General features: G+C 36.8%; 1 protein-coding gene across 1 annotated transcript in view; it reads right to left on the reverse strand.

The window, feature by feature from the left end:
* Positions 1 to 348: 348 nt before the first annotated feature.
* The window catches only part of LOC117323991 (baculoviral IAP repeat-containing protein 6-like), a 42664-nt gene continuing 29696 nt past the window's right edge, over positions 349 to 13316 (reverse strand). Inside the window, 20 exon segments of the mRNA XM_033879568.1 lie at positions 349 to 3164; positions 3333 to 3656; positions 4069 to 4146; positions 4616 to 4777; positions 5136 to 5350; positions 5594 to 5701; positions 6055 to 6185; positions 6321 to 6679; positions 6972 to 7172; positions 7531 to 7745; positions 8245 to 8449; positions 8610 to 8696; positions 8698 to 8888; positions 9027 to 9167; positions 9524 to 9691; positions 9910 to 10026; positions 10225 to 10473; positions 11155 to 11302; positions 11702 to 11898; positions 12419 to 12975. Of these exon segments, the coding sequence (XP_033735459.1) occupies positions 2964 to 3164; positions 3333 to 3656; positions 4069 to 4146; positions 4616 to 4777; positions 5136 to 5350; positions 5594 to 5701; positions 6055 to 6185; positions 6321 to 6679; positions 6972 to 7172; positions 7531 to 7745; positions 8245 to 8449; positions 8610 to 8696; positions 8698 to 8888; positions 9027 to 9167; positions 9524 to 9691; positions 9910 to 10026; positions 10225 to 10473; positions 11155 to 11302; positions 11702 to 11898; positions 12419 to 12975 (4054 nt within the window). The 3' untranslated portion in view covers positions 349 to 2963.

Below are 13316 nucleotides of genomic sequence, written 5' to 3' on the forward strand. Positions count from 1 at the left end.
TTATGTCAATATCCCGTTAAATAACATCGGATTCTAGTTCTCTGTAATTTGCACCAAGATTGTGTAGTATGCAGGCCAGATTCAGCTATAAAAAGAAAGAGTGTTAAGAGTGTTAAAGCAAGTAGCAAATCACCAGTTCCTACATTACTTCTGCCTTAAAAAGTAAGGTATCATAACTTGCCAAGTATTAGGATTTTAATGTTTTCAGTGTACTCGGGTTTCCTCCTACAGCAAGACCTCTTGCACAGTGTCAGGGTCCATCGAAGTGGTAAGTAAAATTAAACAGTTTGCTTTCCATTTGTACAATAAATAAAATTTATAGTTTTTAATAAACACAAAAACACTGGCTTGTGTGTAAAAACTTGTTATTTTTGTCATGTTTAATCCTTGACCTACCACTCAATATTCAGCAAGAACATTGCAATGATTTGTTATTAATTAATGAAGACAATCTGGAGATTAAACTAACCTTGGAAAAGAATATGTTATATTTCAACATCTGTATTTATTAGTTTCCGGTAGAGACTAGCACTCTCAACACATCCACACATGTCTCTACTCATCCACACACGGGTGCCATTACAGCAGTGTAAACAGTGAAATAGTAGGACAGTCCAGATCAACAATATATAAAACAACAACGATACACTTTATACTTATATTCTCTATAGTCAACATGCCACAGACAACAATTTAATGAAAACAATGACAACAAAAGACATATTTGAGGAATTGAAGTCAAATCAATGGGAAAAAAATCAAACGTTACACACAATTATCATCAACTATTTCATTACTTAAACTTGTATGTTTGAATTTGACTTCAAAACCTCAAACTGCCATAATCAAAGTAAATACACATTCTATAAATTAGCTCATCATACATTCAAAATAAGTTTCTCAGCTGCCCACAAAATACTTCACATGGACAGGTTTATTTCAAACAATAAAGGATGAAATGAAGGAAACGTTACCTTAATAATTAAACAGGAATAATTCTTAAAAATGTTTTTACATCAAGGAAAAAAAAAAAAAATCAAACAAAAATGATAAGGAACAATTTGTTATAATCCGACTCTGACTATAATTAAGATCTATGATCATCAAACACCATGAGTGATCAGGGGATTCTCGTAACAAAAACAGTAACGTGCTGAAAAGTAGGTAATTGCTGACTAAACTGAGAAGTAGGGAGCAGGATACATGATGTAGCATCGTTTTGATCATTATTATCTCCCTTTCCAATCCAAATCATCAGCAACAGGGACCCTCCCCTTTCTATCATATTAGTAGTACTAAAAGGTTCCTCATGTTTCTACTACCTCACACCCTTGCATCTCAAATTCATCAGAAATAGAGAGTGCTTATACTTTCCAAAATCTTTACAGTATACAGTATGCATTCCAATCTTATTATTAATATCTTAAAACCTTTTCCAACTTCATCACTGCAAACAGGTCACAGTATAAAATGAAAAACATCATATAATCAAACACTTCAAATTCAAAATTAAACATTTTCTTACATCTACAAATGCCTCTGTATTAGTTGAGAACACATTTACTAGGTCCATTCAGCAAACTTTTCATACAGATTTTATAAAATAGTTGACCAAACACATTGTCAGAGATATTGTTATGATGTAAAATAAGTCAAAATGTTATGAATTAAAAATAGTGTCAATCTTTAATTGAAAATGGGGAAAAAGCAAACACTGAATAAAAAGACAAAAGAACTTTTCTTGAAATCTGAATGATTGTAAAACCATTGAATCACACACAACATTACCTCATAAAGACATGGGCATGCAAGGATGCCATATAAAAGCAAGACCCTGTGGATCCATGTGACCCTGGCTCCACTAGGTAACAATACATACATAAGCAGGGCAGAGGATTCAGACTATTAATCATAATTACAGAGAGGTTAATCATCGATTTGGCTTCGTCTGGACACAGCAATGGTGGGAACAAAATCATTCTTAACTACAGACACAACATCCAACAACTAGATAATCACAATGACGTCTCTCATCATTATAAGCCAACACATTCCATGACTTTCACACTCGCACTTCATGAGAATATCACAATATTGCATGACTATATCACAAATTGTACAGGTTGAAGCCCATGAGGGGCAGCACTTACTTTGCCTGTCATACAGACAAACCGATCCCTCCTTACCACCAAGTCCTTGGGACGTCATCCTAGTATTGTAAGCATAGATAACACAAAGGACACACACTTGAAAGAGAGACAAGTACTTAGAAATTAGACAGTTGGGTATTTGCAGCAAATTGAATGTTTTAGTCATAATAACTGCCATGTGGTCAATTCCATCATATCAATACAATACATAATGTGAACAGTAAATTTGTCGCACAATTTATTATTTGTGTGACATGTATATACGGTATAAAATGTCCGCACTCATCAACCACATAAAACTTCAGCACACAAAATATTAAACAAAATATTTATCTTCCATCCGTGTCGTACAGCTAACATTATTGTCTGTCAAAGTAAAATAAATATTCTGCAACACTCTGACAGAATCTTTAAGCTGCATGACAATAAATATTGCCCATGCTCCTGTTGTACAGTTTTGTTATTGGTTCACATCTTAGAAAAAAATCCTCTTCATTACAGTCTTAGTAGCTGTGATAATTTCAGGTATTTTGTATACAGGGTATGACTATTTTTTGTTAAAACACAATTAGTATTGTTTTAGTCACACCCCTGGTGGTATTGATATACTGTGTGTATATACATTGCTGCTACATCAAACACAGCAACTATTGACATCAGTTTCTGCCTAGTTACATTGATTTATAGTACTGAATATGAAGTCAGAATCATGTCACTGCTGAGTACCATCATCAATAGAGAACCAGACTTGTTCCCCGACTATCACACAGAATGAAGCTTGGTCAATTGTTGTGCCTAGACGATCACCTCCTGTCACATGTTGTTACATGGATCTGGCTGGGAGGTGGAAGGTCCCGCTACAGCAGCTTCCAGGTCTCCAGTGGACGCCGAGGTATTGAGAGTGTTGTCTGTCTGGTACTGTTTCCCCTTGGGATCAATATCTGTTTCCTCTTCCTCTAGTCCTTCTGGGGGTTTCATCTTGGCAAACTCTTCACGTAGCTGGTTGTAGTGTCGCTAAAGAGACAGAACAGCACATTTATTAAAACCTACAGAATCACAAAAAGAATGCAAATTTGGTCTCACACAAATCAATAAGATTAACATGCTTGATACTTTAATACAAAAAATTTATATTTCCTATTTCCAGGTTCTGGCTAATTACTCAATGACCTCTAGACATACCTTTAAAGCTAGGGTACTGTGAGCAATTGTCCGTCCTGTTCTCTTGTCATTACAGTAAGATTCCATCTCGGCTATCCAGAGCTCACACTGTCGCAGGATATGATGGCGTTTGAGCCAGTTGTGTCGATGGATCACCTCCTTGAAACAAGGAGTTGGGTTTCGAACCTGCTCCAGCATGGCCCATTTAACAGTAGCCTGTCGGATATTGGCGTCATACTCTCTTGAGCTAGCAGTCCCTGAGGTTGTCCCACGTGATCGTTCATAACCTGGTTCATTAAAGTATGGCTCTGATACCAATATCAAGGACTGGATGGATACAAGCACCTGATAAGAAAAAAGAGAGAATATCAATATTTTGAGAAACTGAGCTACAAAGAGATTTGTGGTAAATGTATTATAAAATATTGTTTTTCCACTTTGTGTAGCATATCAGAGAACGAAAGTTGTCAGAAGTCAATAAAGCTTGTCAAGTGGGTTGAAATTCAGAATTCATTTTTAAAAGTAGGACAAAGGTCAAAGTTAAGGTCAGCAGGTCCACAAATGTAGTACCAATAGAAGGGTCTTGTGACAAGGAACATATGTAAAACATGAAAGCCCTATCTCATATGGTCAATATACAGTGGCCAAGTTTAAAAAGTTTTTTTAAAAGTAAGTAAAATTGACAACAAAGTTGACAACATAAACATTTGAAAACAGTGGCTGGAGACTGAACCATTGAAGTAAATATTATATATACCTGTAAAAAGCTAGATGTGTTGGAATTCCATTTCTCCTCTGGTCTACCATGCCATGTGTTCAATACACTCAAACAAACCTAGGAATGAAACAAAATTTAATTCAACAATTCCAAAAATTTTAGCACATTTTAAGAGGATAAGGTGGCTTCTCTCAGTGAGCAATCAAATATCAAAGACATATGTGTATTGAATAATGTAATTAAATAGGTATCCTATTTTGAGTAATATCAAATCTGTTCTGATAAAGGCATTTGAAGGTATTTAAACATTTCCTGATGGTGTTTATTTGGCATTTCTAGGTAAAGAGTATACAAGATATACCACAGAAAAAGCAGCATACAGAAAAACAGGTAGTCAGGAAGTACCAGTGATAAGTAAATAGAGGTGGCCAATGAGCCTGTACCCAGGAAGATTATCCTTATTACATTGAGTACTGTACACACAGCTACCCTTAATTCCCATATCCACTTCATAAAAGCCATTTTCATTCTTATCTTAATTTTGTATCAAACATGTAAAGAAAAATATAATTGAAACCTGTCTTACCTTGCCGTCATTGTATAAATTGGGATTAAATCTAATTGTATGATTTCCAGTTGTTTCTAAGTTGATGAAAGGCGGAGAGTTTGGGTAATCCTGTGGGAAATACACATCAAACTCGAAGCAGCCATTCTCATAGGGAGTATCGGCAGGACCGGTGATCATCACCTGAAAGGGCAAACAATATCATTATACACAAATTACACACTTGTTCTACATTTACACCACATCTATAACTACCCAGCTAAAGCTATCAATCATATCTGTCTTTCTGTTTATTACCCATCATACTGAAAGTTACAATTCATATGTCTTCATCAAATGGACACAAGTTTATACTAACTGGGCCTTTGTCATTCATCTGTTATCAAAGTGAGCCTGTGACCTCCAGTGAAGGTCAAGGTTGAATTCATTTTGATAACTGATTTTCACAATATACATCATCATATTAATGTCAAAATGATTGAAAGGTTTCTATAACACAGAAGTGTATAGTTTTGGTTTCATGCAATGAACAAAAGCCTACCTTCATAATGTCAAGCCGTTCCTCATCACAGCGGACAAACACACAGCTACCGGCTGAGAGGGGTAGTGAGGTAGACAGAGTGACAGCCTCCTGAGCCAGGCGACGTGTGCGGGCTGGGTTGTTAATTTCCCCAGCAGCTTTGACATTGTTTTCATAGTGGTGTGGTGATGTAAACTTGATCCCATTACCATCATCTATTACCAGTTCTGAGGTATCTGTTGACAACACGCAGCAACTTCTTAATAATCCGGTACATTTTGCAGAAATTAATGTCTAGACTATATGTCTAAAATTAATCATGTTTATACATTGTCTTAATTATGACTTGATTTATAAGTTGTTAATTGGATTCCAGTAGACAGTCCCTCGTAAAAAAGTGTTTCAGTTCCTCATAAGTCTGGACATTAGAGAATTAGACTATATGTGATATTATCTACTAAGAAAACGAAAGGACATACCAAATTGCAGCATCTTCATTGCCTCAATATATTTCCTGTCCTGGGTTTCCTTGTCCGACAGATTATCAAGGACAGCCTCTTCACTGTCCATACTACTAATGTCACACTCTGAAATAAGATAGTTTTTATATCCCTGTAGATTTTAGATCCAACAGATCTCTACATTACACACACCTTACACTTCTCCTAATAAACCACATCTATATTGAAAGTCTGCATAAAATAACTAAGTCTCCTTACAGAAACAGCTTATGAGTTCTCTGTCAGCAGGTTACAACATAACGTTTCTATTGTAAGATTTAGTTACTTATAACAGTAAATTATTTAACAAATATTAGTGAACATTGTTTAACCCAATCATCAGCAATTTAATGCTAATGTGAAACAAGTTATGATGTATAATGCTCTCTATTTCACAATGACAATATGATTATTAAGTTTGTTATTGATTTTGATGTTACCTGTGGACTTCTGTAGTCTCTCGGTGGCCACCTTGACAATGTGTGCAGTCTCCTGGATGTTTGGTATGAGTAGGGCAAGACCTTCATTCTCCTCCTCATCTCCAGACTGCCCATTCTTACCTTTGTTGGACCTACAGAGAAAAAGTTCACAATGTACTATTACAGCACTACAGTACCGGTATCTTACTTTGTGAGGAATCATTCCTTATCAACTCAATACAAGATTTTTTAACAAGTTCATGATGAAAACACACAGGTTTACTTACTTAAGTCGACTTGCGTATGTGTCCACACAAACTCTCATTTTGTCGAGCAGTATGCCGACAGCTGCTGTTGAGTCTGTATTATTCTCTTTGTCCAGTGGCAGTAGAAGTGGCACCAATGATGGACACACAGCAATGCCACGTAACAACTCCAAAAGTGAACGGTACAGGGGGATATGACGTGCCATGTCGAGAACAGAGTCATTCCTGAGATATGAGGAGATGGCTGGCACCAGACAGGACTGGCTCAGCAGCTCGGGAATATTTGGTGGAAGAAGCATCTTCTCTGAGGGAGCAGAGTAATCGGTCTCTTCAAAGCTTTTGGGGACTTCACCACTTGGATTCACGTAGCTTGCCAACACCTTCAAGTTAAAAACATAGTGATCACTTTAAATTTATAATTAGCCCAGAAAATACCTTAGAGCTTTTTATGTGATGAATTAGATGAAACAATTATTAACAGAGTAATTCTGACAATAACATTTAACAGAAGGTTTTGTTCTGCAAGATATAAATCAAGATATCTCAAGTGATGAAGAAAAACCATTACAATGTACCAGACATTCAAAACTAATTCAATGACCAATCAGTTTAAACCTGATAATATCTTCTATGATAGAAAACAACATTCATTGTGTAAGTGTTCCAGTTTACCTGTAGGAGGCATGCAACATGCTCCTCCTCGCTCTTCTGTCGGACTAGAGCCTGTTCTGCATCCCAGCTGGAGGTGGTGGAGCCTGTGCCGAAGCCTGTACCCTTAGCCCAGTACTGCTGAGACTTGTCCTCTGATGAGTGGCTCACCGAGTTCACCGTGGGAGTACTGGCAGTCTGCATGGCTGACAATATCATCTGCGCCTGAAGAAAAATTTTGGCCTCAATTTTTGTCAGTGTAAACTGTGTGTTTATCAATTTGTGCTTAATGGGCATATTGTAAAATAAGAATCAAGGTAAACATAAATAAACTTTAACAATTATAAATAAACATTTTGATAGCCAGCTAATAGGGCCTTAATAGTGGTTAGCAATCTCAAATAGTACACTTGAGGTGAGCTTTACATTTTAATTTTCTTTTACAAGCTCTACATGGTAGAGATATGTGTTGTCAAGTTGAATTCAGTAGCCAGTGAACTTAACTGCAGGGCATGTGCTTTCGTCGGAAATAAACCTGAAAACCTTGAAAGGATTGACTAGAATTTTGTTGTATTTATTGTACCTCCTGTTGGAAACCTGGTACAGATGTCCTTGGGATGTGGTGACTGAGGACTGACAAACAGGCCAGAATCAGGTGAATCACCCAGATCTCCAGTGACATACGCCTCAGCAGAACTCCATCGTCAGTTGTCAAGGGAGTGCTGTCATAGAGTGTCTTCAACACCAGGAAGGGCAAGGTCGGTAGGGAACCAGCAATGGCCGACGTCAGGATATGACCTAATCAACAATAGTAACATATATCACATTTAGTAGTCAGGAAGTCTTTTTCATTTCAATATTTGATATGACATGGAAGCTGCATTATTTTTAAGGTGAACTAAGCAATGATGACATAAATCATACCAATATCTGGGACCAATTACTGTAAACATGCCTATTTAAGCAAAAAATTACACAATCTCATATCGATGCAGAGGATGCAGATATGGTAGACTGATGTTTAAAGAATTATTTTAGATATACTGTACTTCTGTTGATTACTAAGGAATTAACTAAAGTAAGGCATAAGTAAACAATTTCTCGAGATATACTTTTAAATTTTGAAACTCAGTATTAGGTAAAGCTACTCTGAGAGGATGGTGCTGTTTATTTCTATGTAACAATATTCCTTACAGTGAAATAGGATGACATCACAATGTGTGGTTGTAACTATATGTGTGTGTGGAAATGTATACATATGATCCTTCTCAATATTTATGGATAAAATATCAATTACCTCCATCTCCGTCATCAGTAACTCCAAGCACCAGTCGTAGCAGGCACTGGGCCTTCTTCCTCTCCTTCAGTAAAACCTCAGCATAGCCTGGGAGTCTGAGGAACAAGCCAAAGGCAACCAGGGAATGTGGTGGAATGGATGGCATGGCTACTGAGGGATTGGTTGCCCTGGACACCGCCGGAGCAGGAGACACTGGCTCATACAGCTGTGGATAATAACATCAAATATCAAGTGTTATTCATCTGACATTGTGTATTTGTTTAGATCATTCATCTGAATTTTCCAAAGCCTTGAATTTTCAATTTTTATATACAAGCTGAAAAATATCATCAATTAAACCTAAAATTGTTGTACTAATCATTTACCTCGTAGAAATCCTCCGGAAATGGTTCCACCGTCACCCAGTCATGTAGCTCGCTTGAGTTGGACATGGTTTTGCTGCCATAGCTGGTGGCCAGCAAGTCCTGTGTGGGGATGTCGGGAGATCTCGGGGTACAGAAGTGGCAGGTGTTCTGCCAGCAGAGCAAGACCCCCTACACTGGCAAACACTTGTAGTGCTGTGGGGAATGAAGACACTGATAACAGCGTCTCATCTGGGATAACATCTTCATCCGACTCCGTCCAGTCATCTGTGGGACTACAACCTATGAAAAGTGGATCAAGACACTTAACACTTGTAAGGAATACTTCTTGATTCTTGAAACATCAAATATATAAACTAATTATTAGCACAGAAAAGTTGCTAGCTGTAGTTTTATTCCAACTTCAACATTTGTACTTACGAGCATCTTGAACAGTTGTTTCTTTCTTCTTGGACTCAATTTTGACACTGAACTGAAGAACAGAATGTCCCTCCTGTTCTCCTCTCTGGTGTAAAATCTGTAGTAACTGGGAGAGTGTCAGATCACCAGGCAATGCTTTATCTAAAAAAAAAAAATGAATAAATAAAATAAGAATAAAGGATATCTTAAAATAAGTTAGTCCTCAGAAAATCATCAAAATGAAAAATAGATCACAAAGATCACAATTGCAAAAACTGCTTTAGGTACTTATTATATGCATCAAGTTAATAGAAATTGGTTGAAAGAGTATTAACAAGCTTTACCTAGGACTAATTTTGTCACCAAAAGGACAGATGGAAACCATGATTCAAGCCCCCTAACTTCTGTACCTTGCATCATGCTATGTTTTCTTTTATGCCCAAAAATACAATGATACACAAAAGGATAACAAGATAGATTTTGGATAGTTTAACTAATGTTGGTTTAAAGTCACTTACTAGGTAGTTTTGCGTGATATAGAGACATAGTTGGGTAGAAGAGCTGTGATGTGACTGCATCCGCTGTATGTCGACCCCGACGTGTGGGTGGCCTTGGGGGAAGAATTGACTTACTAGATTCTGGCCGGTCATCCTTGGCTCTCTTCTCCTTGGCAGCCTGACCTTTTGCTACATACAAACATGACTGGTCAGATTTCTGGTTTGATAGGCAATTCATTTCAACATATCTTTTTGTACAAAAATATACAAAAGGATCAGATAGCAGACTTAGTTTATATAAATCTATGATAGGCATATATTCACAAAGCTCAAATATTTACATTTAACAAGTATCTTATTTTCAATGATTAGAAAGTATGCTGGCTAGTTTGGCCTAGATAACATACCAACAGTCGTGATGTATTCTGCTATTTCAGTTGAACAAGTGCCACTGAGCTCTCGCTTGGACTCATCTGATTTCTCTGCTGCCTTTTCCAAAAACTGCCCTGCCAAACCCGGGGCATCTGTACAAGGAAAACGTAACATGCAAATTACATCAAAGCTACAACAGCTCTTACTAGTTTCTTGTCCTCTGATTTCTATGTAATTTTGATCAATAAATGAGGAATATATATTTTGATTCAAGCAAAAAAAACCAGTTTTATTGATTTGACGAAAATTACTGAGAAGCAGAGAGGATATACAGTGTATTGATCACTCACCGGACACCTTCTGGAGGAGGTCAGCACAGGTTGTGTGTAGACTAACCACCATGGTGTGGTAGTTGCGACCTCCAGAGTATTTGGGATGCTCCACGGGATTAATGTTTTTTGTGTTGAGCTGTACACGCTGATCTTGTTGCTGTTGCTGACTAAACTGGAGCGCTACCAACACTTTCTCATCCTCAAGTAGAGCTTGTAGGAAAAGGCAGCGAGTAAACCCAGACAACGGAAAGTTACTGCACACTTGACCTGAAGTAAGATATCAAGTAGTATGGAATATCAAATAAATTTATATCTAAGAAATGTATCCATAAATTTCATCAAGGCTTGAAAATAATTTAACTTTGAATTTCTTAAATTTCACATGCAATGGAAACAAGCTGGAGATTAAAGTTTTCCCCTGACTGCTATCGAGTTGGTTTGGGTTTGCATCTATCAATATCTATGGTGATATAAGGATGGTGCCATGAGTCTTCAGCATTGCCATACCATCTAATGTTTAAAGCCTGACGTTACACAATGGATGCTATTTAATGAGGTAATAGGTGGGAAAAAAATACATGGATGTTATTACATATACATTAGTATGACTTATCAAATTATAGACTTATCAAATTATTTTTGCAGTATTAATCAGTAAAGTCGGATGAGGTGAAGTTTCAAAAAGCTTTTATAATTACAAATTAGAGTGATTTAATCGATAAAAAAAGAAGAAAAACAATTTATTTAATTTATTCCAGATATGTTTACAAAAGCAGAAAAGTTGGAAATCAATTATACAATGTAATATACATCTGGCAACTATTACTTCAACATATTCCAGATTCTAATATAAACAATATAGGAGACTATAAGAACATTAATTGGAAGGAGAGTGAATATGAAAACTTTTCCAGCATTGAACTTATATAAATTTGTTTAAACACATACCAGTTTTTGAGGTGGAGTTCTGCTCCTTGATCACCTCACACAGAACCTTGGCAAACAGAAGCTGGTTTACGATGTGACAAGACGTCACCTGAGTGAAGAATCGCACAGCTGCGGTCTCTATAGATGTTCTGTCGTCCAGAGACATCAACTGTGGTCAATAAAAATAATCATCAATAGTACTTCTATGAGTGCAACTATTTTCCTACTTTGACAGAGCATTTTCTCAATGATTTCTCTCTTCAAACAGCAACTTAAAATATGATTTCTGTTCATAAAAAAGAAATTTTCTGACATCGTCTTCTAGTGATTTTGTCATTACAATGAGTAAACTTCAATCAATCATATTCTTGATTCACTACATAAACTAGAGAATGTTTGTGACAATATATACCAACCCTCATGCTTAGACATAATAAGTTAAAAGTTTGAAATTATCAAAATTGTTTTACTTTAAACAAATAATTTGCTGTAAATGCTTCTTAACCAGACACTGATAGTGAGAGGGCAAGACTATATGCCACTTTTTGAGGGGGGCATGAAAACAAACCTCAATGCGATGGTTTGAGTTTTTCCTGATGGCAGTTGCCTGCACTGGGGTATTGCACAGCATGGTGAGGATGGCTGGCCAGAATATATTGCCCTCAACTCCTCCTAACCAGTCCTTCATCAGAGGTTCTGATGACACTTCTGAGAAAAACTGGAGAACTGCAGCTACTATGTCTGCAGTCATCCACAGATTATTGTCTGGAATGAAATAAAAACACTTGTATTTTATTGCATCTTCAATTACAACAGATGAAACTAACCAATATCAAGGTAATCAAATAGTACATTGCATCCTTCCAATACTTTCCCAGTACAGAAACTTTCAAGCAAGCTTCTTACTCTAACATGCATTCTGCATTCTTAAATCAATTGATTATATGATTTATAGAATTTCTCCTCAATTTATATTATAGTGTTTAAGGGGTTTGATCTCTGTGACAGACAAAATGATAACCCAATACTCCATTAATTCAAATTAAATCTTCACAGTAAGTCAAGGTAAAATACTCTATAGCACTTCATTCCAGGTAGTTATTATCCAAATAGAATGAACCTTAGTATTCCAGGTCTAAAGAAAAAGTTGTTCAAAGAAAAGGCTGATGCAACTTGAATGCCACAGCAAACCAAAGAATTTTGAACCCTGTGAGCTAAAAACTTAGCATAGTATAGCACAGCATAAAGCCTTCTTAATAAATCCACCATTTAACAATAGTATTACCTGTATCATTGCCGCTGTCCCCATTGACCTTTGAACTAGATGCATCATCATTTAATGTTTTGCTAGTGTCTGTAAGTCCTTCTAAATTCACAAATCCATCAGTGAGGTGTGACATCACCTTACTACAGAATTCAAACAATCCTTGTGCCAGTACAGCTGGAAATCCAGAATCCAGCAGCTGTTTGATGGCCACAGGCGATTTACAAGCCAGAGATAGCGTGGATAGGTGAGCCTCTTCTAACACGATATGACGGAACCCTGGTACGGGGATGTCTGCCACAGGACTGTCTGTCCCTTGACTTTGCTGCCTCTGTATACTGTTAGCTTCCTTAGAGTCATCTGTCAGACACTCTTGATGTAGATGTGATCCTCCATCCTTACGGTCGTCACACACCGATGCTGTCATGCTGATCTCACCGTTAACAATTACACCCATCCAGGTGAGCAGCTGGGAGAAGTACTCAGGATTGATGTGACACACCGAACACAGTACATAATTAACAGACTTCTTCAATGCCGAGTCCGACTTCAGCACTGTTGACCATTCATACAATGCACTGCAATAACAAAGGGGACATTTTAAACTCTATATAAACAGCTATTTAACTTTACTGTATGTAAACATTTAACAAAATGACTGAGCTGTATGAATCAAGTGGGAATCAGTTAAAATTTAATCACTCAGTAACATTACCCATGGATACATATGTAATTCCAAGATTCCAAATCAAACAATATCTAAAAATCAAAACAAGGACTATCAAAAGACAACATAGCTCGCCAAGTGTATTGAAATTGGAATTAGTTTTTTAAAAGAAAGCTAAATGTTACTGTCAAAGTCATCAGATCCACAAATGAAGTACCAAAGGAAAGGTCTTGTCACAACGAAAATTTGTGT

The sequence above is a fragment of the Pecten maximus genome, chromosome 3 (genome assembly GCF_902652985.1).
Source record: "Pecten maximus chromosome 3, xPecMax1.1, whole genome shotgun sequence".
Lineage (NCBI taxonomy): Eukaryota > Metazoa > Mollusca > Bivalvia > Pectinida > Pectinidae > Pecten > Pecten maximus.